The sequence below is a fragment of the Leptodactylus fuscus genome, chromosome 7 (assembly GCF_031893055.1).
Source record: "Leptodactylus fuscus isolate aLepFus1 chromosome 7, aLepFus1.hap2, whole genome shotgun sequence".
Taxonomy (NCBI): domain Eukaryota; kingdom Metazoa; phylum Chordata; class Amphibia; order Anura; family Leptodactylidae; genus Leptodactylus; species Leptodactylus fuscus.
In genome coordinates, this window is record NC_134271.1 from 9,002,835 (window position 1) to 9,030,170 (window position 27,336).

General features: G+C 43.3%; 1 protein-coding gene across 2 annotated transcripts in view; it reads right to left on the reverse strand.

The window, feature by feature from the left end:
- LOC142212858 (uncharacterized) overlaps positions 1–27,128 on the reverse strand; it is a 47,461-nt gene extending 20,333 nt beyond the window's left edge. Inside the window, exons 1-12 of one of the 2 annotated variants that reach the window (XM_075280937.1) lie at positions 26,989–27,128; positions 20,420–20,758; positions 18,890–19,222; positions 17,360–17,467; positions 16,258–16,752; positions 14,314–14,673; positions 12,165–12,473; positions 7,961–8,257; positions 7,171–7,479; positions 6,026–6,340; positions 5,791–5,832; positions 4,773–5,297 (exon numbers count right to left, since the gene is read on the reverse strand). In XM_075280937.1, the coding sequence (XP_075137038.1) occupies positions 4,990–5,297; positions 5,791–5,832; positions 6,026–6,340; positions 7,171–7,479; positions 7,961–8,257; positions 12,165–12,473; positions 14,314–14,673; positions 16,258–16,752; positions 17,360–17,467; positions 18,890–19,222; positions 20,420–20,758; positions 26,989–27,043 (3,270 nt within the window). In that variant the 5' untranslated portion in view covers positions 27,044–27,128 and the 3' untranslated portion in view covers positions 4,773–4,989. Of the gene's footprint in view, positions 1–4,772; positions 5,298–5,790; positions 5,833–6,025; positions 6,341–7,170; positions 7,480–7,960; positions 8,258–12,164; positions 12,474–14,313; positions 14,674–16,257; positions 16,753–17,359; positions 17,468–18,889; positions 19,223–20,419; positions 20,759–26,988 lie in introns of those variants that run through there. The other variant, XM_075280936.1, reaches the window with a different exon arrangement.
- Between the last annotated feature and the right edge of the window lie 208 nt (positions 27,129–27,336).

The following is a 27,336-nucleotide window of genomic DNA, read 5'->3' on the forward strand; positions in this document are numbered from 1 at the left end:
GTCATTAAAGGGGTTGTTCCATCTCAATGATCCTATCTATACTGGTAGCTTATGTATATTGAAGCCTTTTCCTAAATATATTGCTTTAAAAATTCTGCTTTATTTGCCTGGTATGTGAATTTATTCCCCCCATTGTTTACACTGCATTACCATAACAAGGGACCTATAAGACAAGTGACTCACTGCTCTTGCAGGCAGGGCAATCCTTCAGATAATTGAGTTATCTTATATATCCAAGTCAGTTATCTCTCCATGTAAACACACAGATAAGCTCAAAATCTTTATAATAGTTTTTTATTTCCATGCATACATTGCCCACTGTTTAATAAATCAACACATGAAGGGAAATTTATAGAATTTATAACCACTTTACAGAAAATAAAAAAAAATGAACATTGGGCTGTTCAATAAAATAGCAGCGTCTCTACAAGCTCAAAATTGGTACTATTTTATTGTTTTTTGGGGGGGGATTTTGCATTCCTGTGAATCACTAACCTAATACTTAGTTGTATAATTTTTTTAGAACTGCTTCACATTTATGTTGCATAGAGCCAACCATTCTCTGGCACCTATCAACAAGTATTCCAGCCCAGGATACTTTGACTACGTCGCACAATTTATTTGCAGTTGTTGGTTTTGGCTCAGAAACAGCATTTTTAATGTCACCCCACAAGTGTTCGGATTAAGGTCTAATGATTGCGCTGCCACTCTGTAACCTCAATTTTGTGGGACCGGAACCAAGATTTTGCTAGTTTACTGTTGTGTTTAGGGTCATTGTCTTGTTGAAATGCCAATTTCAAGGGCATTTCCTCTTCAGTGTAATTTCGATATATACAAACTGGTCCATGATCCCTGGTATGTGGTAAATACAGAACAAGAAAGGAAAAACAGCACTCAGAGTAGCCGTGATAACATCCAAATTCTATTAAAGACTTGCTTAAAACATTCATGCAAAAATATAAATAAAATTGAAAAGATAGAAACAAACAGTACACAAGGGTATCAGCACAAATGGCAGTAGGCTAGTATAATACTGATAATATCAGAGAATTAGAGCAATGTAAAGCGTCATATCATGTATACATTAGTAGTAAGTATAGCACCGTAGGGATCCATTGTAGTATTACATAGTAAGATATATGTAACCACATCAAGTAACATGCATGTATAGGCCTATACCTATCTGTGTCAGACATGACACAAATGTAGTAAGACATACCCATGTCAGGTGGTACTCCTATCCACTGCCCGCTGACACCACCCAATTTATTTATGCGATAAATAGGCACTGCTACCATAGTCAGAGAATCATGCCCCTATCATGATGCTTGCACCACCATGACTGTCTTCAGAGTGTATTGTGGTTGAATTCACAGTTTGGGGGTCGTCTGACAAACTGTCTGCGGCCCTTGGACCCAAAAAGAACAATTTTACCTTCATCAGTCCATAAAATGTTTCTCCGTTTCTCTTTAGGCCAGTTGGTATGTTTTTTTGGCAAGTCACATCTGCTTCAGTACATGTCTTTTAACAGTGGGACTTTGGGGGACTTCTTGCTAATAGATGAGCTTCACACAGGCGTCTTCTGTCCCAGTACTCGCAGGTAACTTGGGACTGTCTTTGCTCATTGGCTGCATCTTTGCCATTCTGGCTAGTCTTCCATCCATATGAATCGTAGTCATCCATTCTCTTCCACGTCTCTCTGCTTTTGCTTTCCATTGTAAAGCACTGGAGATCATCTTTGCTGAACAGCCGATCATTGTCTGCACTTCTTTATAAGTTTAACCCTCTCTGATCAACTGCTTAATCACAGTCCGCTGTTCTTCTGAACAATGTCTCGTATGAGCCAGATTTCTCAGGCTTTCAAGGAGAAATGCATGTACAGCATGTGCTGGCTTCACCCTTAAATAAGGGCCACTGGATACACACCTGTTTCACAGAATGATTGACCTCACTAATTGACCTGCGCACTGCTATTAGTTTGGACACGCCCCTTTCAATTAATTATTCAAATAGACTCAAAAACCTACATATCCTGAATCTGGAGGTTCTCTAATAATTAGAGATGAGCGAACACCGTTTGATCGAATACATAGTCGATCGAATATCAGGCCGTTCGAGGTATTCGATTCCAATCGAATACCACGAGGCAAATGCAGTACAAATTTGTATCCCCTCCCACCTTCCCTGGTGCATTTTTTGCACCAATAACTGCGCTGGGGAGGTGGGACCGGAACTACGACAACGGAGGCATCGAAAAAAAAATAGGAAAAAGGAATTGGCTGCCGAAATCAGGTGACCTCCAATTTAGATGAATGGTCGATTTAACATTCGATTAATTTGGGACTTCAACTATGTGACTGTGAGACAGGGATAGATGTACTGGCAGGGTTAGCTAGGGATTACCTCTATTTAGGGGGGAAATGTTACTCACCCAGCTCTTTGGGGCTCTATCTGGTCGGGATCCCTGTCAGCTTGCGGGTTCTGCCGAAGGAGGCGGAGTCTAAGATCCGTCCACAGCATTTTCCATTGGGGTCCGATCTCAGATGTAGCAGTGCTGACACAGCAATGCTACACGGAGAAGCGGCAGAGCTCAGCACACACAGAGATGCAGCAGAGCTGAGTGTGCAGCAGGTTCAGCTGAACCCCGCTGCACACTCAGCTCTGCTGCATCGGACTGCTACATCGGACATTGCTACATCGGCCAGCACTGCTACATTGGGCCGTGCGATCAGCCTGGCTACTCCGGAGCAGCCCAGCTCAGCCAATGGCCAGCTCTGCTTCATCTCCGATGTAGCAGTGCTGGCCAATGTAGCAGTCCGATGCAGCAGAGCTGAGTGTGCAGCAGGTTCAGCTGAACCCTGCTGCACACTCAGCTCTGCTACATCGGACATTGCACTCTGAATGCTAGCAAAGACGAGCCTACGGCAAATCGGAAGAGAGCAGGCAGCTTGCTTTTTTTTACGAGGACCTTACTTTTTCTCATAGGAATGAATTGAACAGCGTTGATTGGCCAGTGTACAGCATTCAGCCAATCAACGCTGGTTTGTCTGTGAGGAGGCGGAGTCTAAGATCGGACCACAGCAGTCTCCATTGTGGTCAGATTTTAGACTCCTCCTCCTCACAGACGAGCCTCTGGCAGAACCAGCGTTGATTGGCCGAATGCTGTACACTGGCCAATCAACGCTGGCCAATGCATTCCTATGAGAAAAAGTCAGCTCGCACATAAATGCAAGCTGCCAGCACTCCCGACTAGCAAGGACCTACTCGCTCATCTCTAGTCGTAACCGCGAAACATCGTAACCCGAGGACAGCGAAAATACCTCCTCTTGCAAGGAGCTCTGGTGAAGGCGTCTGAGGCCAGTCTTGGCTTGCAGAGGTGTATTAAATTTAGGAAGCATTTTCTACTGTTTACAGTTGTCAGATTGTTTCTGCTGCTCTCCTATAGCCTGTACTTTACTCCTTGTTACTGTGGCCTTGCATCTGAATCCTAAGGGCTCGTTCACATGGGGCAAGAGGGGGTGGATTTTGGTGCTGAATCCACGTCATAATCCGCCCCCTTACAATGGTGGTTTATGTAGACCGCTAGTTTACTTTTTTTCCATGTTCCCGCTCACAGAAAAAAGAAGCGAGCTGCCCTTTCTTTAGGCAGATGCTGCGTCTGATTCATCCACGGCGTCCGCCTCGCGGCAGCATGCTCCGGTCTAGGCCCGTTCATTTGGGCCTACATCAAGGTGGGAAGCCGCGACAGGCGTATTTTGGTCCTATTCTGACACGGCGTCAAAATCAGGACCAAAATATGCCCCCCTTGCCCCGTGTGAACTAATAAAACCATCATTTGTGTTATGCTGTTCAGTATCTTATAGGTTTATTCTGTTATTTAGCATTCCCTTAGTTGGTGATATTTTTCTATAGACCTTCGTTCAAGATACACATCACCTAAATACCAGTAAATATGACATATATACACACGTGGACATAATTATTGGTCCCCCTCATTTGATGAAAGAAAAACCCACCCTGTGCCGGATGCAGCAAAGCAGCCCCAGAACATGACAGAGCCTCCTCCATGTCTCACAGTACGGACAGTCTTCTTTTCAAGATAGGCTTCATTTTTCTCTGAACATAGAGCTGAAAGTTGGATTTTTGTCTCATCTGTCCATAGGACATTCTCCCAGAAGCTTTGTGGCTTGTCAACATGTAGTTTGGTTATTATTACTTTTGCCAGATTCCAGTTATTTCTGTGACCATTGTGGGTTTTTCTTTCATTAAACGAGGGAAACAACAATTTTGTCCACGTGTGTATATAGTGAGGTATATAGCTGCCAATACATATTCCTGTCTGGAAATTAAAGTGCTCACTGCCTTTTACCCCAAACCATACACGTCAATGACTTTGTGCATGTTCTCATTTACCTCAGGTCTGTAGACTTCAATGAGTCCATGTTTGCTATCATTTACCAGTCTGCGCTTACTCTCATATACCGGTGATGATGGTTACCGGAAGCGGTTGTTCACCGTTATTTTGTCTAAAGGTTGTGCTACCAAGTATTAGGCTGAGGGGGCCAATACTTCTGTCCGGCCCATTTTTGGAGTTTTGTGTAAAATGATCAATGATTTGATTTTTTTTTTTCATTCTCTTTTGTGTTTTTTCATTGCAAGCAAAATAAATGAAGATATTACCAAAGAGTTTGAGCTTGCAATTATTTTCTGGAAGAAAACGAGTGTTATCTGACAGAATTGCAGGAGCGCCAATACTTTTGGCCAACACTGTATATACCTCAGGACTATAGACATCACTCAGTCTCTTGTTTATTCCAGGACCATAGAAATAAATTAGTCTATCCTTGTTCTCATTTATCTGAGGACTATAGACATTACTGAGTCTGCGCTCGCTATAGACATTACTGAGTCTGCGCTCGCTATAGACATCACTGAGCCTGTGCTCGCTATAGACATTGTTGAGCTTCTCTCATTGACTCCTGTAGATTTTTATAGAAGCTTCAGAGTGAAATGTTCCACTTGGGTCTCATAGTTATAATTCACCTCACATGTGATTCTACAGTCTCTGTCGGTCTCCTGTGCTGTGAATGTGACTGTGGAGAAGCTGCCGGATCCGTCCTCTAGATTCTCAGTCTTTATGTCGCCATCCAGAGGAAGCATTCCTCTCTTCCAAGCAAACTCAGAATAATTTGCATCACATCCATCGACATAACATGTAAGTGTGACTTTATCCCCCACCCGTGGACTCTCTGTCAGGCACTGAATGCCTTTTGTTCTCAGTCGAAGTTTTAGAGGTCCTGAGGGGGAAAGAAGAGAAAGGACAATAAATTCTGCAGCTTCATTTCCTCATCTAGGGAGTCATTATTACATTATTAAAGAGCCCTCCCCACTAAGGGCCCCTTCACACGGGGGATACTTTGGCTGATTCGGAACGTGTAATCGTTCCGAATCAGCAGCGTTTAAAGCAGGTCCCATTGCTTTCTATGGGAGCCGGCATACGTGCGCTCCCCATGAAATGAATGGGCTGCTTTTTCCCATTCATTTATGACAGCTGGAGAACAAATGTTAAAGATGATCTGAAGACTTTGGGCCTCTCCAGGACATTACGGTACCCTACAATTACATTGGGCTTGCAAAACCCTATCCCAATATAGCAAAAAAAAACCCCAAAAACTAAACTCCTGATTCCTTCCTCTGCAGATTCCGCTCCATACTTAGATTTCAGTGGATATGATGGTGGTCGCTGCCTGGTGACACCTGAAATATCATCTCCACATGTCTGTCACTTACCTGGGTAAGGTAAATGTTTTCCAGCTTCATCTGACGTCCTTCCTATTAACCAAAAGAGCAATGAATGAGAAGTGCTAAAGTACATGAGATGACAATCCAGGAATCTACTGAAGACACATAGAAGAGCCTTACACGGAGAGACTGTCCACTCGAGAGCACCCTCAGTGTGAACATACAATAATCTGCTCTTACACTATATGTGTATTTCTAGTTTGTGGACATATAGTGATCCTACCTGCGAGGTTCAGGGTGTACGTCTGCTCATGGACTTTCTTAGTGACAGAATGGGTCGCCTCACAGCGGATGGACGCCTTATGGTCATTGGGCTGTGGAGTGAACCTCAGGGTGCTGGAACAAGTACATAGAGAGTCCCTTCCGATCTGTAAATCTGACGTGGTGATGGCATCGCTGGAAAATGTGCTGAAGTCTTTATACCATTTCACTTTGATGTCTGGTGTGAATCCAGATATGGTCACTGCAAACTCGGCTTCCTTCCCTGCAACAGGTCTCTCCGGCCGCACAGATATCGCTGAAAACACTGGAGGTTTATCTGTAACAAGAGACCAAGAAAGAGAAGGATTACTCCATTACCTGTGCACTGCGGAGTGAGGAGACCTCACAAACCATCCCTGTAATCCTCAGGCTGCTGTATACGTCACATGTCAGATACTCTGGTTGGTATTACACATATGGCCACATTGCAGATCTCAGAATCCTACAGTCACAATCACCATTTACCGCCATGATATTTTCTATGGATGGCAGCGACTTGTCCCACATAAGAAACCCTACTATTTCCTGCTAGCAAGAGGAGACCAAGGAAAAGTGCCAAGTGATGCCGGCAGTGCTGAACAGTAGCACAAGAGACTAGAGGATGGTCTGAGGAAGGCAGTATATTAGTCTAATGCTGAAGCACATACCCAGTATTGTTCATAAATCACTGCTCTCCCTAATAGCACAGAGCTTTATCCACATAGAAATCTGAGGCCGTCAGAGTAAAATATTATATCAGGAGAGATGCCGATATCTGGCAGATGTCCCATCCGTTGTTATCTGCTGGGTTGTACATGTTTTGCACATAGAGTTCTTGTTGCTTCTCTCATTTGTGCTCTTCATATTGTACATCTACACAGGTAATATTTCCTTACTCCTAAGTGACACCAGCGGCATCTACCTCACTATGTTATAAGAAAAGACTTAAGATGTCGACTTTCCGATATCTTTGGTCACCTTTATGTCTCCAGAAGAGCTGTCTGGTGCCATAATACAAGAGGTTATGTACAGGTGACGTGGCTTTTTTTGTTCTTTACCCCTCTCAGAAGATCCCCCTATATGTTACTTTATATGATTGATTCATTTCCTCTCTGAGCAGTATCTTACCTGGGAGAGTTAGATAATGTTCTTTCTTGACTATCCTGCCCTTGTGTATCACACAGCAGGTGAAGGGTCTCCCATAGTCCAGAGCTGTCGCTGTTATCTGGAGTGAGCAGGATAGTGACCCGTCCTTCTCGGGGATTCTCTTCTCTACTCCTTGTCCCTTCTCCAGAGGCTTCTCACCCTTTAACCATTTAACCTCTGTGTCTTGAGGATTACAGTTTGTCACCTTACAGCGCAGAGTCACAGACTGTCCATAGCTGGGGTTACTGGGGTCACTGGTGATGTCACTAAGGACTGGAAGACTCGAATGTCCTGGGAAAACATTATTATTGTAAGTCAGAAGATGGATCAAAAAAGAAGCTTGAATTTAATTTTCCCCTTTCACCCATTTGCTCGTTGGGCTAAATGTATGTAATACGGGATGCCTTTTTTCGGCTCACGCAGCCACAGTGTGTTCCTTGAAAAGGTTGAAATTCATGTGTAAGAAATAATTGACATTTGTGTGTTAAAGTCACTGTGGTTTTAGTTGAAACATGTAGGTGAGATTTCTAGAAAACTCCTCCACATTTCTATTACTGTAGATAACAGCTGATGCAACTTTACAGTATATTGGTATAATGGCCCCGTAAGTAGGAGCCTCTGATCAACACAGTAACGTACCCAAGACTACAATCCCCATCATGGACCATTACAGAACTTCATTATACAATGATCACTGTGTGGTTGTGTCAGGAATAGCAGGAAACATATAATGACCAATTCATCCCCAGTACATGACCGGTCTGATAGTTACCTTCTAGATTCAGTCTGAATTTTCTATCAATAGACTTTCCACAGTGATTCATCTCCATACGGAAATCCTGCTCATGACATCCAGAATCTGCTGGAAACTTCACCTCTAGGGTTCTCTGGTAGGGCTTAGACTCTGTTTGTTTGTAGTTATCTTGTGATATCTTTTGAAGACCTTTATACCACTGAACATTAAACTCCGGAGGATACAAATCACTGACATCACAGGATAAGGTCACCATGTCACAAGACTTAGGAGTTGGAGGAGAACAAGAAATCTCAGAAACACTGGGCGCAGAAACTGCAAGAGAGAAAATACAATTACATATACAGTACAGTATGGAGTCAGCCCTGTGTGATATAGAATAACACAATACAGTATGGAGTCAGCCCTGTGCGATATAGAATAACACAGTACAGTATGGAGTCAGCCCTGTGTGATATAGAATAACACAGTACAGTATGGAGTCAGCCCTGTGTGATATAGAATAACACAGTACAGTATGGAGTCAGCCCTGTGTGATATAGAATAACACAGTACAGTATGGAGTCAGCCCTGTGTGATACAGAATAACACAGTACAGTATGGAGTCAGTCGTGTGATATAGAATAACACAGTACAGTATGGAGTCAGCCCTTTGTGATATAGAATAACACAATACAGTATGGAGTCAGCCCTGTGTGATATAGAATAACACAGTACAGTATGGAGTCAGCCCTGTGTGATACAGAATAACACAGTACAGTATGGAGTCAGCCCTGTGTGATATAGAATAACACTACAGTATGGAGTCAGCCCTGTGTGATATAGAATAACACAGTACAGTATGGAGTCAGCCCTGTGTGATATAGAATAACACAATACAGTATGGAGTCAGTCATGTGTGATACAGAATAACACAGTACAGTATGGAGTCAGCCCTGTGTGATATAGAATAACAGTACAGTATGGAGTCAGCCCTGTGTGATACAGAATAACACAGTACAGTATGGAGTCAGTCGTGTGATATAGAATAACACAGTACAGTATGGAGTCAGCCCTGTGTGATATAGAATAACACAATACAGTATGGAGTCAGCCCTGTGTGATATAGAATAACACAGTACAGTATGGAGTCAGCCCTGTGCGATATAGAATAACAGTACAGTATGGAGTCAGCCCTGTGCGATATAGAATAACAGTACAGTATGGAGTCAGCCCTATTATGATATAGAATAACACAGTACAGTATGGAGTCAGCCCTGTGTGATATAGAATAACACAGTACAGTATGGAGTCAGCCCTGTGTGATATAGAATAACACAGTACAGTATGGAGTCAGCCCTGTGTGATATAGAATAACACAGTACAGTATGGAGTCAGCCCCGTGCGATATAGAATAACAGTACAGTATGGAGTCAGCCCCGTGTGATATAGAATAACACAGTACAGTATGGAGTCAGCCCCGTGTGATATAGAATAACACAGTACAGTATGGAGTCAGCCCCGTGTGATATAGAATAACACAGTACAGTATGGAGTCAGCCCCGTGTGATATAGAATATTACAGTACAGTATGGAGTCAGCCCCGTGTGATATAGAATAACACAGTACAGTATGGAGTCAGCCCCGTGTGATATAGAATATTACAGTACAGTATGGAGTCAGCCCCGTGTGATATAGAATAACACAGTACAGTATGGAGTCAGCCCTGTGTGATATAGAATAACAGTACAGTATGGAGTCAGCCCCGTGTGATATAGAATAACACAGTACAGTATGGAGTCAGCCCCGTGTGATATAGAATAACACAGTACAGTATGGAGTCAGCCCCGTGTGATATAGAATATTACAGTACAGTATGGAGTCAGCCCCGTGTGATATAGAATAACAGTACAGTATGGAGTCAGCCCTGTGTGATATAGAATAACAGTACAGTATGGAGTCAGCCCCGTGTGATATAGAATAACAGTACAGTATGGAGTCAGCCCCGTGTGATATAGAATAACACAGTACAGTATGGAGTCAGCCCCGTGTGATATAGAATAACACAGTACAGTATGGAGTCAGCCCTGTGTGATATAGAATAACACAGTACAGTATGGAGTCAGCCCTGTGTGATATAGAATAACACAGTACAGTATGGAGTCAGCCCTGTGTGATATAGAATAACACAGTACAGTATGGAGTCAGCCCTGTGTGATATAGAATAACACAGTACAGTATGGAGTCAGCCCCGTGTGATATAGAATAACAGTACAGTATGGAGTCAGCCCCGTGTGATATAGAATAACACAGTACAGTATGGAGTCAGCCCCGTGTGATATAGAATAACACAGTACAGTATGGAGTCAGCCCCGTGTGATATAGAATAACACAGTACAGTATGGAGTCAGCCCCGTGTGATATAGAATAACACAGTACAGTATGGAGTCAGCCCTGTGTGATATAGAATAACACAGTACAGTATGGAGTCAGCCCCGTGTGATATAGAATAACACAGTACAGTATGGAGTCAGCCCTGTGTGATATAGAATAACACAGTACAGTATGGAGTCAGCCCCGTGTGATATAGAATAACACAGTACAGTATGGAGTCAGCCCCGTGTGATATAGAATAACACAGTACAGTATGGAGTCAGCCCCGTGTGATATAGAATAACACAGTACAGTATGGAGTCAGCCCCGTGTGATATAGAATATTACAGTACAGTATGGAGTCAGCCCTGTGTGATATAGAATAACAGTACAGTATGGAGTCAGCCCTGTGTGATATAGAATAACACAATACAGTATGGAGTCAGCCCTGTGTGATATAGAATAACAGTACAGTATGGAGTCAGCCCTGTGTGATATAGAATAACACAGTACAGTATGGAGTCAGCCCTGTGTGATATAGAATAACACAGTACAGTGTGGAGTCAGCCCTGTGTGATATAGAATAACACAGTACAGTATGGAGTCAGCCCTGTGTGATATAGAATAACAGTACAGTATGGAGTCAGCCCTGTGTGATATAGAATAACAGTACAGTATGGAGTCAGCCCTGTGTGATATAGAATAACACAGTACAGTATGGAGTCAGCCCTGTGCGATATAGAATAACACAGTACAGTATGGAGTCAGCCCTGTGCGATATAGAATAACAGTACAGTATGGAGTCAGCCCTGTGTGATATAGAATAACACAGTACAGTATGGAGTCAGCCCCGTGTGATATAGAATAACACAGTACAGTATGGAGTCAGCCCTATGTGATATAGAATAACACAGTACAGTATGGAGTCAGCCCTGTGTGATATAGAATAACACAGTACAGTATGGAGTCAGCCCTGTGTGATATAGAATAACACAGTACAGTATGGAGTCAGCCCTGTGCGATATAGAATAACACAGTACAGTATGGAGTCAGCCCTGTGTGATATAGAATAACACAGTACAGTATGGAGTCAGCCCTGTGTGATATAGAATAACACAGTACAGTATGGAGACAGCCCTGTGTGATATAGAATAACACAGTACAGTATGAAGTCAGCCCTGTGTGATATAGAATAACACAGTACAGTATGGAGTCAGCCCTGTGCGATATAGAATAACACAGTACAGTATGGAGTCAGCCCTATGTGATATAGAATAACACAGTACAGTATGGAGTCAGCCCTGTGTGATATAGAATAACACAGTACAGTATGGAGACAGCCCTGTGTGATATAGAATAACACAGTACAGTATGGAGTCAGCCCTGTGTGATATAGAATAACACAGTACAGTATGGAGTCAGCCCTGTGTGATATAGAATAACAGTATAGTATGGAGTCAGCCCTGTGTGATATAGAATAACACAGTACAGTATGGAGTCAGCCCTGTGTGATATAGAATAACAGAAGTCTAATAAACTACCTGATTCACAAAACTTCAGATGAAAATTGAGATCTTGGAAGGTGCAGATCCTCAAAAATAGTGACTCTGACATTGATACATAGATTATAAGCATGCAGTATATGGAGTAATGGCCAATCGTTGTGAAGTGGAGAAGAAGAAAAGCAGCACAAAGAATATGACAAAAAATTACGAGAACACATCAGTTTATTATACTTGTTTTTTTGTTTTTAGTAGGTGAGCCCTTTTCATGTGTACGGCTCCATGGGATTGATAGTATTCAGATACATAATAATATCCCTACAGTATATGACCATAGTGAGCACAATTTATACATTTCTACCACTCACCCAGATCCTCCAGTCTCCATGTAGTTGTTCTCAGGGCTCCAGTACTCTCATGTCTCACTTCACATGTGAATGTCTTTCCCAGGTCCTTCAATGTTGGTGAGTAAGTCATGGTGCTGGTGAGGTGGTACAGACCAGATGGGTCACAGAGGACATCAGTGGTATCAGAGGGCAGTGACTGTCCATCTTCTGTGTACCATATAGCCTCTATAGGTTTGGGGTAGAATGAATGTATCCTACAGGACAGGTTCATCTTGTCTCCCACGTGGACCTTGTCTTCTACCAGCCTTATAGGATCCAGCACGGGAACAGCTGAGGGAACATCACACAGAGTTATCAGACACGGTATCAGTCTATGTTTCCTGTCATTTTGTCCTGTATTGTATTATGATCAATGTGTATATGGATTGTCGGAGGAAACCAATAAAACCTGGAGAAAACCCCAAGAGAAATATGACTGTGACCAGGTTAGTAATGTCTGTAAGTTCCTGGAGGTCTGGAAATATAGGGAACTTTCTTCTAAGGTCTATATCCAACAGGCGCCCTTGTGATGATTTGAGATGCTGGAGCACTGGGTGTCTATAGCACTTCTATAACTGACACTACATGCTGCTCATCTTTCTGTATTCAGGGGTGTATCTTTCACGTCTTCCTGCACATGCAGTTTTATATACCGCTAAAAAGAAGACAGTGAACTGAAATTAGTGCACTGTCTGCTTTCCTGTTATGTGCCCCTGGGCTGGAGATATCGGTGCCGTTAGTTTCGGAACCGATCTCTTCCCACCACGACATGGGCGTTTCTAACAGTTTGGCTGGGTTGTGAGGAACGCCCCTCCTGACAGAGGTCATCCTTAGACTTGTACTGGGGGGGCGCTCTTCACAGCTCAGTGTCATCACTAGGCATCACATTCCTCACAGTGGGCAGAAATCGGTGCCGAAACACACGGCACCAATATCTCCAGCCCAGGGGGGGCAGGGGCCACTATGGGGCATAATAGAGCTCGAGGGGGAAGTGGGGGTCGGTCGGTCGAGGTCTTCAGCATAGGTGTTGGTCAGGAGGGGGCCATGTCAAAAGTTCACCACAGGGCCCCGCCATTCCTAGTTACGCCACTGACAATACTGCTTCTCTTATTCTATATACAGACACTACACAGTACCGCTTCTCTTATTCTGTATACTGACACTGCACAGTACCACTTCTCTTATTCTATATACAGACACTACACTGTACCGCTTCTCTTATTCTGTATACTGACACTGCACAGTACCACTGATCTTATTCTATATACAGACATTGCACAGTACCACTTCTCTTATTCTATATACTGACACTGCACAGTACCACTTCTCTTATTCTATATACAGACACTGCACAGTACCACTGATCTTATTCTATATACTGACACTGCACAGTACCATTTCTCTTATTCTATATACAGACACTGCACAGTACCACTGATCTTATTCTATATCCTGACACTGCACAGTACCACTTCTCTTATTCTATATACTGACACTGCACAGTACCACTTCTCTTATTCTATATACAGACACTGCACTGTACCACTTCTCTTATTCTGTATACAGACACTACACAGTACCACTTCTCTTATTCTATATACAGACAATGCACAGTACCCCTTCTCTTATTCTACATATAGAGTGAGGGACAAATCTGACTTTTGCTATGGGACCCCATTATCTCTATGTATGTATTTGTATCTGAGCTACACAAATGTATCACTGAATCTGTACAATTTGTGTAAAAAAAATTGTGTCTGTGTTTTCTGATATAGTTGTCCAGAAAAAAATCACGTCGGTGACAAAGCCCATTACCCTAATGCTGGGTGTAGACATATAAATCAGTGCAACCGGACAGTTATGGGTTACTAGTTCACCACCTCAATATCAGCTGTGTCAGTGGGATAAGACACAAGGAGGAAGGTCCTTATCTCACAGGGGCCTGTAGTGTATAATAGACATACGGTGTGTGGACCAGGGGTGGCCTACTGCAGGTTAGTAATAGGCAGGAATGTGTCTGTGTTTGGGGAGTAGATTGTAAGATTCACTTGTACATTTCTATATCTTTATTCTATTTATGAATGTGTTATGTGTGAGACATGTATAGCAATGTATGTCCGTGACCTCTCACCTGTTACCGCCATGACCAATGCTTCTTCTACCCTTTTATCTGTTGCGGGGTGATAGGTTCTACAAATGTATGTGGCTCCATCATCTTCCATTACAGTTGGTGTAATCTTTAGGGCACTTTGGACACTGTAGGACTTGTCTTCGTGCTCGTTCTCTGTTACTTTGTGGATATTATTTCTTACATCAGTCCCATCATTAGAATTCCAGGTTATGATTTCTGTCTCCTGGTTGGTCTTATCTTTTTTCAGCCATGTTATCTGTAAAGGTTTGGGCTTAAATCCAATAATCGGACATGTCAGCGTCATCGGCTCCCCGTGGGTCATGTACACTGGACTGACAATCCTTAATAATGCTGGAGCAACTACAGGGGGAAAAGGAGAATTTAGTGAATAAACTAAGGCGAAAAGTGGACGATAAATCTACAGACACTGCATCGGGAAATGTCTTCTCATCATTGCTGACACATGGACTGCTTTTCAGCTTGTCCTTAAGACTCAGCTCTGATCAGTGACTCCAGGTTAGCTGCACTGTCTATTGGAGTCTGAGGTAGTCTGTGATCCGCCCCCTATCAACAGGTTGTTGCTCTGCGTCTCACTTAAAGGGGTTGTGCAGGATTTGAAAACATACCTGATTTCTTAATCTCAGGAAGTGACATCACATCTATTGGTCACATGGCCATGCACAGTTCAGTCTTATTCATTTTCATGAGACTGAGCTGTAGCATTAACATCTGACCTGTAGATATGAGGTCACTTCCTAAGATGAAGAAAGAAGCCATGTTATACAATCCTGCACAACCCCTTTAATTCTACATTGAAGCAACGATCTTTTTATGAGCCGGTTATAGCCAATGGCTTCAGTTGCATCTTCTGTTAGAATCTCAGATACTATTGGATTCACCTCCTGGCTCAGCAGAGGTTCGGGATGATCTACAGACTCCTTTTATGCTTTAGGGTGCATTCACACGCGTGCTCATTTTGGCACAATACACGTGTAAAGAATACACATGTAAAAATAAGACTCCCGTTGACATTTTCTTACACGTGTAAAAAAACGTCTCAAAAAACGCATCGCATAAAAAAATGTCATTTAAGTCAAAGGGAGTCTTATTTTTACACGTGTATTGTGCCAAAATGAGCGCGCGTTTACTCCGTGTGAATGGACCCTTACACTGCAGTGTTGCTTCTTTAGACCGGCTGCTGTACATCAGCAGGGAGTCAGTACATGAAGGAAGACTACAATATAGTAAGGACATAAGATGATAAACTACAAGGAAGTAATCCACCGGGGAGATAAACATTACTAGGTTACCAGCAGACATAGACGTAATGAAGGGGCCTTGTAGGGAGTCTGTCAGCAGGAAATTGGTGATAAACCCATATCTGTCCATATATTTCTTTCTTATTCAGCTTTCAGCCTCATTTTCATGTAAGTCGCTGTTTTATGTATATGCAAATGAGGAGTAAAGTCCTCGGGGGCGTGTCTTAGCTTGCCTGGGCTTTGCTCTCAGCTCTAGCACTTTTCACCTCAATTGCATATGAATAAAACAGAAATTTCTACGATAATGAGGATCCAAAGCTGAATAACTTAGATATATGTGGAGTCTCCTCTACCCGGGACTGGGATTAGGTTTATACCCAACTTCCTTTAATATGAAGTGATTACTCTGTATAGACTAATTCTTTTTTCTTGTGAGGATTTCATAGAAATTCACCCTCCCCCGCAGTCCTGTGGACTCAACACATACATTTACCTGAATAGTGTGAGGTAAGTGACACAACCAAAGGAACATAAAGAAAAGAGAAATCTGCAGAACAGCACTGGAGATATAGTGGGAAGAAGCGGCTCTCTGTCTTTACTGACTGGAGCCAATGATGATCATAGAGGGAGATTCTCAAATAAGTAGAAGAACAAATCATCATTCCTGGTATAAGAGGATTCTTACCTCCGTAGACCTGCAATGTTCTCTTCTTATAGACCGCTGCTGTCAGTGTCGGGTGTGAGACTTGTACAGAGAATTCTGCTCTATTGTCTTCAGAGAAGCTGGGAGTGATGTGAACAGAACACTGACAGCTGTAAGTGGAGAGTCTGTGCCATGGAATACAGCGGAGAAGACGAGGTCTATCAGGTGTTATAACTGGAGACATGTCCAGCTGTAGAGGCCTCTGTGTGGGACTGACATCTCCATTCATCAGACTCTGCTGTTCTATAGTCACACTACTATCCCCACCATTGTCACCCTTCATTGCTGGGGCTGAGGATTCTGGGTCTCTGGGGGATGTCCAGGTGTGGATCGTCTTCACCTCTTTCCCAGGTCTCTTCAGACAGACAGAGATCTCCAGGTCCTTAGGCTTGAAGTTCATAATCTGACAAGTCAGAGTCGTCCTGGTCATGTCAATCAGATGATCGGTCCCAATGATCTCAGAAAGGACGGGGGGATCTGTAAGAAGCAAAAAGATAAAACACACAATAGACCGGGAGCCGTCACAACCAATGAGCAGATACTGACTGAATGGTAAATCTGCCCAATTAATCATCAATAGGAGGAACATCAGAACCATCACATATAGCTGGGGGGTCAGTGTTTAACCCTTGGCAGCCTTGTTTGTTTCTGCAGTATTGGTGTACCTGGCCAGTGAGCTTAACTGGCAGGGTTTAGTTGCACCCTGTTCACACTGAGTACTGCACCACACCACTGTCACTGCAGTTTTTCACATTGAGTACTGCGCCGCACCTCGGCCAGTGTGTGTTGCACCCTGTTCACATTTAGTTCAGACATACAGCCGCCCATATGGGCCTGTGGACCTCGCTGTAGTGTTCTACAGACTAGAGGTTCTCTTGTTCAAAAAATATTTATATATATATATATATATATATATATATATATATATATATACGGAACCGTAACAACAGCCCATTGTGGAAGCTGCAAAATCACCCAACTGTTCCAGAAAGAGATAACAAAGGGGAAAACGACTGAAATATCACATGGTCCGCCAACAGACAAGCTGTCTTACTGATCACCCGGCTCCTTACACAGGTCTCACCTTTCTTGAACACTTGATAGTAAAGTAAACCAACAAATAATAGGAGTGTCACAGCGAATAGCGTCAGGAGTACGGCAGCGAGAACTGTCCCGGTGTTATCTTCTCGCTCTGTAATCACATGGAAGAAATAAAAATGTAGACATTAGGCCGACATTATACTGTACATAGTGATCATATCTGGAGAGGAGGCTGAGAGATCTGATATACAAGCAGTGTGATGTAGGGGAGGAGCCATTCAGAAATCGGTAACGATTGTGAGAAGGTGACAGACACAGAGCTGGAGTCATGGTATATCTCCCCCAAATTTCTGACCTATGTGTGGTCCAGGGCGGGTCTTGAATAGGCCTCAGCCCCAGATGTGGGTCATAGGCTGGTTACTGGGCCATAAAAGGCTGCAGAGCTTGCACTTCAGAGCAGGTCCTGGCAGCGAGAGGAAGTGCCTGGGTCTGTCCTGACACTGAGAGACTGTTTTCAGCTCTTTTTGTTGATTCGTGTGGCTGGCAGTAAGCCCCATGTACCGTTAGTCTTTATTATTTAGTTAGTGCTTAGATGAGCAGGGTTTGTTTCACTCTTTTTGCCTGAAGTTAAGGCTGTATTTTATTTTGCTCATTTTGTGCCTGACGTAAAGGTTTATTTATTTTGCTTTTTTTTTTCTAAATAAATCTGTTTGCTATAAGATTTTGTGACCCTGTGTCTCACTGGTTGGGTCCGCACCATTGCTGCGACCGAGTTACCTTCCCAACACTATATCAAGACTGGAGGGGTAGCTGTCCCCAATTAAACAGGGACCGACCCCTGGTTATACAGAAAAGGGGCTGCCACTCGGTGCAGGGCTGCAGAAATCTGATATAAACACAGGGATTAAATCTGACTGATGTATAAAATCTAATTGAAGAAGTGATAAGAGGACAATTCACATGACATCATCCGAGATTAAGAAAACACTCATATCAAATCAAGTTTCTTACAGATTTTACAAGAAAATTTCCAAAAAGTTCAGGCAAACCGAAGGTTTTTGGGATTTCCCTACAAATCTTTATTATACTTTGAGTCCCAGGGAAAGTGTACAACAATAATAAAACAACTCACATTTCTCTTTCCAGGGCTCAAACACAGCGTCAACCTCGACTTTCCCAGGCGTCCCCGGCCTCTCTTAGCCTCCTCGTGATGTATATATATATGTCAGTGGTCCCAGGTCTGAGGCCTGTGAGTCGGTCTCATCTGTCCAGTGGAGGGGTATCAATATCATAACACTTTGATGAAAGTATCACAATGCGATGCCCCCCACATGTCTGCTGAGACCCAACCACAGGCCTCAGTGGTGACCCAGGGTAACTAATGTCACAGAAGAGGCCAGAAGATGCAGGGACTCCCAGGAAAGGAGCGTTTATTAATTTTACAGTTTAAAATGAAATCTGTGGATGAACCTCACATATTTTTGTGAAATAAATTTTGCAAGGTTCGCCCATTATTAGTCATTCTGCATATAGTATAGCGGCAGCCAACACATCAGAGAATAAAGCAGATCACCTGTTACTGTCAGGGTGAAGCCCATCATCAGGTCCTGCCGCAGAGATCGGTGCTTCACCACACATGAGTACTTATAGCCGTTGTTCTCCATTGTAGGATATAAGGTCAGATGACTGGTAGTATTGAACGTCCCATCTGTATTATTAATACTCTCCCCGATGCAGGTTTCTCTCTCCAGGAGCACATATTTAGGAGAATCTTTCTCATGTCGCACCCAGCGGATGTTTAGGGTATCTTTAGGGTAGAAGTTGCTGACCTCACATGACACGGATCTCTCGCTCCCCAGCTCCACAGTGACAACGTCTCCAGGTATCAGGACAGCGGAAGGCAAAGCTATACAATAAGAGACAGCACAATGAAATTTTAGGTAGTGAATTTTTGTATTACCGTGTGACACAATTCATCAGATTTTATACCATGTTGTTAGGTTTATACCATTATACATCCAGAACAATTTGTTGGTGAAAACGCTGTTCCCCCTTCCTACCTCAGGCAGCATTTAGAGGTGCATGAAGGAGGGGGAAGGGGCAGAGTTGCAGAGACCATGACAAATCATCAATGTCTGTGCATAAACTATATGTGACTCCAGGGAGAGTGGTAGTGAGGACTTCTGTCCATGTCATCCCCTCTCCTATCAAACAGGGAGCATGCTGTCACATACAGGGATAATGTAATACCCCTCTGAGCCTAAGCAAAACATTTAAAATACTGCTTAAATTTGGTCTCTCTGTGATCTTTTTGACTCACAGAATATAGGTAACCGTTCATTGCTACCACATAGTGAATGCCGTAACAATGAAACCCATAAGAAATTGCCACAAATACTTTTTTTTTTAATATATATATTTTTTTACATTGTACAGGATATTGAATGTCGCCATTACAAAGTACAATTTGTCCCGCAAACAATAAGCCGTCATGTGCCTGTAAACTGAAAAACAAAAAAATAATGGCTCTTGGAGTGGGGGGGGGGAGGGAAAAACAGAAATGCAAAATACCAGAGCACCTCCCATTGATTTCAATGGGAGCCATCTTTTTGGTCAGGATTTTGAGGCCGTATCCGCCTCAAAATCCTGACCAAAATACCCCATGTGGCCTCAGCCTTACATTTTATATGCTTCTTTTTTTTTTCTAACATTTCCAGCTTCAAAGCAGATTTTTGATCCTTCAAGTTCTGGTCGTCAAAGAAGATATACGCATGCAAATGTAGGCCTTATAAGAATAAACTTTGCACATGTTGAACTCTTATTTTAGGTGGTTTGGTGACAGCTTGACAATGCTGCAAGTATCTACTTTATATGTTCTTTTTAACGTTACAATTTAAGGTTTCATTTGTCCATCTCAAAACTGTGCAAATTGCCTTGGCTACCAGAGGTGCAATACATGTGAAAACCCCTGGCAGTGAAAAGGTTAAACAATAGGTAATTTCCTGGAGAAACATCTATTTTAAAGGGACACAGAGTTGTATGAATGTTATGGAACCTTATCCGGGTATGGAGGACAGTATTACCCTGTACATATCTGACTCACCTGACACCTGCAGACTGCTCCTCCCTTCTGCGCCCTCTGGGGTGACTATTACATAACAGGTGTATTCTCCATCATCACTGAACTGCACCTGCGGGATGTGAAGTGCGGCATTTCCTTTCTGTATTTCTCTGTCCTCCTCCATGTAAGATCCTGGTCTGGAGGGAATCCGTTGTCCAGGTGTATAAGTGTACACTAGAAGATCCTGTCCATTCTGTGATTTGGTCCAACGCACATTGATAGTTTTCCCAGGAATAAAGTCTGATATATCACATGGGATTGTCACATTCACTTCTCTCAGCACCGAGATAAGCGGCGCCTTCATAGTGACTGTCAGACCATCTAAAGATAAAACAATAAGGAACATATCAGAGGATGTCCAAGTGTCAAGAATGATGCATTTGACTCCCTGATATATTTAGAACATAGAATAAATTTTTCAGACATTTTACAGTAAAAGCAAAGTAAATAGGATTTTAAGAAATCTCATCTACAAATAATTTAGAAAAAATCATGAAGATGTGAAAATCTGCAACATGTCAATTACCGTATATACTCGAGCATAAGCCGACCCGATTATAAGCCGAGGCCCCTAATCTTACCACAAAAACTGGGAAAACTTATTGACTCGAGTATAAGCCGAGGGGGGAAATGCAGCAGCTACTGGAAAATTTCAAAAATTAAAATTGTCAGAGTTTTTGGGTGCAGTAGTTGCTGGTGCTGGGAAAGGGGAGGGGATGTTTTGGTGTCTGTGTGCCCCTTCCCTGAGCTTGAGGACTGTTTTTTCTTCCCCCACTTGGAATTCAGCCTGGCTGAATATAGGGTATCTGCAGTGCTCCTATTAACCCCTTCCCGACGGAACAGGAGCACTGCAGATCCCCTATATTCTGTAGACCGGGCACTGTCAGACACAGGGATACCTAATGTGTATGTGTCTTGCAGTAATTTTCTACTTTTGAATGTATTCTAGTGAAAGCAGTGATTTAGAACTTTTACTTTTTTAATTTTTTTTAATTTTTTTTTTGCGCTATTTTATGGGAGATTCTATACATTGATATTGCGGCTTTTTTTTTTTTTTTTTTTGCTGACTCGAGTATAAGCCGAGGGGGTCTTTTTCAGCACAAAAACTGGGCTGAAAAATTTGGCTTATACTCGAGTATATATGGTATATGCTGTGGAGTTTGCAGAACAAAAAACATATCATTTGGTGAAATTTTATCTGCCGTGGATTTATAGCAGGAAAGGAGATTTTTTCAATGCAAAAAATCTGTAGGATTTCACTCCCATGGGAACATACAGTCCTATGAAAAAGTTTGGGCACCCCTATTAATCTTAATCATTTTTAGTTCTAAATATTTTGGTGTTTGCAACAGCCATTTCAGTTTGATATATCTAATAACTGATGGACACAGTAATATTTCAGGATTGAAATGAGATTTATTGTGCTAACAGAAAATGCGCAATATGCATTAAACCAAAATTTGACCGGTGCAAAAATATGGGCACCTCAACAGAAAAGTGACATTAATATTTAGTACATCCTCCTTTTGTAAAGATAACAGCCTCTAGTCGCTTCCTGTAGCTTTTAATCAGTTCCTGGATCCTGGATGAAGGTATTTTGGACCATTTCTTTCTACAAAACAATTCAAGTTCAGTTAAGTTTGATGGTCGCCGAACATGGACAGCCCGCTCTCAAATGATCTGAAAACAAAGATTGTTCAACATAGTTGTTCAGGGGAAGGATACAAAACGTTGTCTCAGAGATTTAACCTGTCAGTTTCCACTGTGAGGAACATAGTAAGGAAATGGAAGACCACAGGGACAGTTCTTGTTAAGCCCAGAAGTGGCAGGCCAAGAAAAATATCAGAAAGGCAGAGAAGAAGAATGGTGAGAACAGTCAAGGACAATCCACAGACCACCTCCAAAGAGCTGCAGCATCATCTTGCTGCAGATGGTGTCACTGTGCATCAGTCAGCAATACAGCGCACTTTGCACAAGGAGAAGCTGTATGGGAGAGTGATGAGAAAGAAGCCATTTCTGCACGTACGCCACAAATAGAGTTGCCTGAGGTATGCAAAAGCACATTTGGAGAAGCCAACTTCATTTTGGAAACAAAGATTGAGTTGTTTGGTTATAAAAAAAGGCGTTATGCATGGCGTCCAAAAAGAAACAGCATTCCAAGAAAAACACATGCTACCCACTGTAAAATTTGGTGGAGGTTCCATCATGCTTTGGGGCTGTGTGGCCAATGCCGGCACCGGGAATCTTGTTAAAGTTGAGGGTCGCATGGATTCCACTCAGTATCAGCAGATTCTTGAGAATAATGTTCAAGAATCAGTGACGAAGTTGAAGTTACGCCGGGGATGGATATTTCAGCAAGACAATGATCCAAAACACCGCTCCAAATCCTCAGGCATTCATGCAGAGGAACAATTACAATGTTCTGGAATGGCCATCCCAGTCCCCAGACCTGAATATCATTGAACATCTGTGGGATGATTGGAAGCGGGCTGTCCATGCTCGGCGACCATCTAACTTAACTGAACTTGAATTGTTTGTCCAAAATACCTTTATCCAGGATCCAGGAACTGATTAAAAGCTACAGGAAGCGACTAGAGGCTGTTATCTTTGCAAAAGGAGGATCTACTAAATATTAATGTCACTTTTCTGTTGAGGTGCCCATACTTTTGCACCGGTCAAATTTTGGTTTAATGCATATTGCACATTTTCTGTTAGTACAATAAACCTCATTTCAATCCTGAAATATTACTGTGTCCATCCGTTATTAGATATATCAAACTGAAATGGCTGCTGCAAACACCAAAATATTTAGAACTAAAAATGATTAAGATTAATAGGGGTGCCCAAACTTTTTCATAGGACTGTATCATTAAGCTGACATTTCTTATTTTCTGCATCTCACTGTCAGCTTTGCAGTGGCAACTGTAACAAAACACTCAGAGTCACCTCATTGTTATTAGAGGGAGGGATCAGCAGAGTTATCTCACCATCATTGGAGAGTGGTGTAAAAAAAAAGTGATCTCATTGTCGTTAGGGTCAGCAGAGTCATCTCATTATTGGAGGGTGTAGTCAGCAGTCATGTCATTATCATTGGACAGTGGAATCAGCAGAGTCATCTTATTATTATTAGAGGATGGACTCAGCTCATCACTAGAAGGTGGGTCGGCAGAGTCGTGTCATTATCATTAGAGGGTGGAGTCAGCAGTCATTATGTCACTAGAAGGTGGGATCAGTATTCTTATCATCATCAGAAGGTAGAATTAGCAGAGTCATCTCATTATTGTATGTCAGGGTCATCAGAGTCATCTTATTATCACTACAGCCAGAGTAAATGGCACCAGGACTCTATTTTATTAGTTGGCTCGGTTACTACATAGCAGCGCCATTTTAGTATCATTAAATGGTGTTGGAGTTACTGTCAGCCCTGCGGTACTGCCTGAGGCCTAGAATAAGCAGAATGTCAAAGGCCCTAATAGACGGACTGATTCAGTGAGGCCCGCCCACCCGCCATTAAAATTTGCCATACTTTTAACTAGATCACTTTCTTCACGACAATGATCTGCTTAACCCTGTCACACATAATCACGGGGATCCATCCACCACAGGGAATAGCCTATCTACCTAGGGAAAGAAATTCCCACAAAAAGATTCGAGAGTGGTGTGGCCACATCTCTTCATCCAAAACACCAAACATATTTCAGGTGAGAGTGGAATTGGGGTGTTTAGTGAGCGCGATAACAGGTTTACAACCTCGGACCAAAAACCTTTAATCAGTGGCAGATCCAGGCTTTGCGGGGCCCTGGGCAATTGACTTTGGTGGGGCCCTACTTACCAGAGGGTCTGGAGGGTATAGACCGTGGGGCATAATACAGGTTGCAGGGGGGCCGCTGTGGGGCATAATAGAGGTTACAGGGGCCACAGACCCCCCCGAGTATAATAATCGGAGCCCCAGGGGAGATGAGAGAACATAATAAACACTGTTACTCACCTCTCTGGGATCCGATGTTAAAGAGGACCTTTCATGGGTTTGGGCAAAGGCAGTTCTAATATATATATGAATTCAGCGCGCTGTCGGCTTTCCCGCGGCATATAGAACTGCCTTTGCCCAAACCCATAAAAAGTTCTCTTTAAAGGGATTCTACCACTAAAGCAACATTTTTTCTAATTATCACGTCGGAATAGCCTTAAGTAAGGCTATTCATCTTTTATCTTTAGACATGGTCTCCGCGGCGCCATTCCTTAGAAATACTGGTTTTAACCGGTATGCAAATGAGTTCTCCGCAGCAATGAGGGCGGGCCCCAGCGCTCAAACGGCGATGGGGGCGTCCCCACTGCTGCCCGAGAGCTCTTTCCAGCAACGCCTCCATCTTCAGCTGCAACCCCTTTAATCTTAGCAGGCTTCGGGCCTATATGGTACTGCTAGCACAGGCTTTGGGCCTATATGGTAATATACCAGACCACATGACGTCTGTGCATTACCATATAGGCCCGAAGCCAGCTAGGATTAACATCGGATCCCGGAGAGGTGAGTAACATTGTTTATTATGTTCCCTCACCTCCCCTGGGGCTCCGATTATTATACTCAGGGGTCTGAAAAGACCCCCGAGTATAATAATAGCGGCAGTGGGATCGCGGCCTGGCCCAGGCCTATTCACTGCCGGCCTCTGCGGCCTATAATTCAAGGGGAAGCGGGGGTGGCAGTGATCAGGTCCGGGGAAGTTGGTAAATAAAGCAAAACAATGTTATTATACTTACCGATTGCGCTGCTGCTGATCCCGCTGCCTCAGCGATCCTCTTCTCTCGTCAGATGTCTCCGTATCAGCGTAAGCGGCGTCATGATGCCGCCTACGCTGATATGTTGACGTCTGAACCAGCGCATGGAGCGCGGCAGCTCTTCTGGGCTGGTTCAAAGAAAAAAAAAAAAAAAAAAAATTAAATAAAGAAAAAAAGAAATTGGCCGGGTTACCACCCCCATTAGAGGTTGCCCGGCCCTGTATCCGCCCCTGCCTTTAATTATCGGGCACTCCCAGACCATGTGCCAAAAATCTGAATATTCAACAAAACATCACAAACACCCAGGGGGTCGTAACCTACAGTATATAGTGTGGTGTGTGCTATGCAGTCTCAGTATACGGTGTGGTGTGTGCTATGCAGTCTCAGTATACGGTGTGGTGTGTGCTATGCAGTCTCAGTATACAGTACGGTGTGTGCTATGCAGTCTCAGTATACGGTGTGGTGTGTGCTATGCAGTCTCAGTATACGGTGTGGTGTGTGCTATGCAGTCTCAGTATACGGTGTGGTGTGTGCTATGCAGTCTCAGTATACGGTGTGGTGTGTGCTATGCAGTCTCAGTATACGGTGTGGTGTGTGCTATGCAGTCTCAGTATACGGTGTGGTGTGTGCTATGCAGTCTCAGTATACGGTGTGGTGTGTGCTATGCAGTCTCAGTATACGGTGTGGTGTGTGCTATGCAGTCTCAGTATACGGTGTGGTGTGTGCTATGCAGTCTCAGTATACGGTGTGGTGTGTGCTATGCAGTCTCAGTATACGGTGTGGTGTGTGCTATGCAGTCTCAGTATACGGTGTGGTGTGTGCTATGCAGTCTCAGTATACGGTGTGGTGTGTGCTATGCAGTCTCAGTATACGGTGTGGTGTGTGCTATGCAGTCTCAGTATACGGTGTGGTGTGTGCTATGCAGTCTCAGTATACGGTGTGGTGTGTGCTATGCAGTCTCAGTATACGGTGTGGTGTGTGCTATGCAGTCTCAGTATACGGTGTGGTGTGTGCTATGCAGTCTCAGTATACGGTGTGGTGTGTGCTATGCAGTCTCAGTATACGGTGTGGTGTGTGCTATGCAGTCTCAGTATACGGTGTGGTGTGTGCTATGCAGTCTCAGTATACGGTGTGGTGTGTGCTATGCAGTCTCAGTATACGGTGTGGTGTGTGCTATGCAGTCTCAGTATACGGTGTGGTGTGTGCTATGCAGTCTCAGTATACGGTGTGGTGTGTGCTATGCAGTCTCAGTATACGGTGTGGTGTGTGCTATGCAGTCTCAGTATACGGTGTGGTGTGTGCTATGCAGTCTCAGTATACGGTGTGGTGTGTGCTATGCAGTCTCAGTATACGGTGTGGTGTGTGATATGCAGTCTCAGTATACGGTGTGGTGTGTGATATGCAGTCTCAGTATACGGTGTGGTGTGTGCTATGCAGTCTCAGTATACGGTGTGGTGTGTGCTATGCAGTCTCAGTATACGGTGTGGTGTGTGCTATGCAGTCTCAGTATACAGTACAGTGTATGTCGTGTCTATATGACATTTTGTGCAGACCTGCAGGAGTCAAATAACTTTGATGCAGAATATAAACAGTATCAGCTTATTGTCAGCAGCTGAAATAGCAGGAGGTGATATCGCTAATCCATAATTAGGTAAATGTATGTGATTGGCCGGAAAGGGATGTATGGAGAAGGCTCAGGAGCTGAATCCGGGCCATGCATGGCAGATACTACTTATATGTAGTCACATCCTCCTCCACCCCCAGGCCCTGACACTTACCTGCGGTCACCAGTAACATCAGCAGTAAGTAGAGGGGATGTGTCGGCTCCTTCATGTTCTCCACAGCTTTTCATTTCCTGGTTCTTGTCCTACACCCTGTAATGGCCGCGGCGCAGTCTCACATTCCTCATAGACATTACTTTCACTTTCATGTCTGAAGGAAAAAAAAAGCCTGCCCTCTATGGACAAGATCATGTACTGCACTGTATACAGACACTACACACTGTATACAACACACTGCACTGTATACAGACATTACACATTGTATATCAGACAATGAACTGTATACTGACACTACACATTGTATATCAGACACTACACTGTATACAGACACTACACACTGTATAT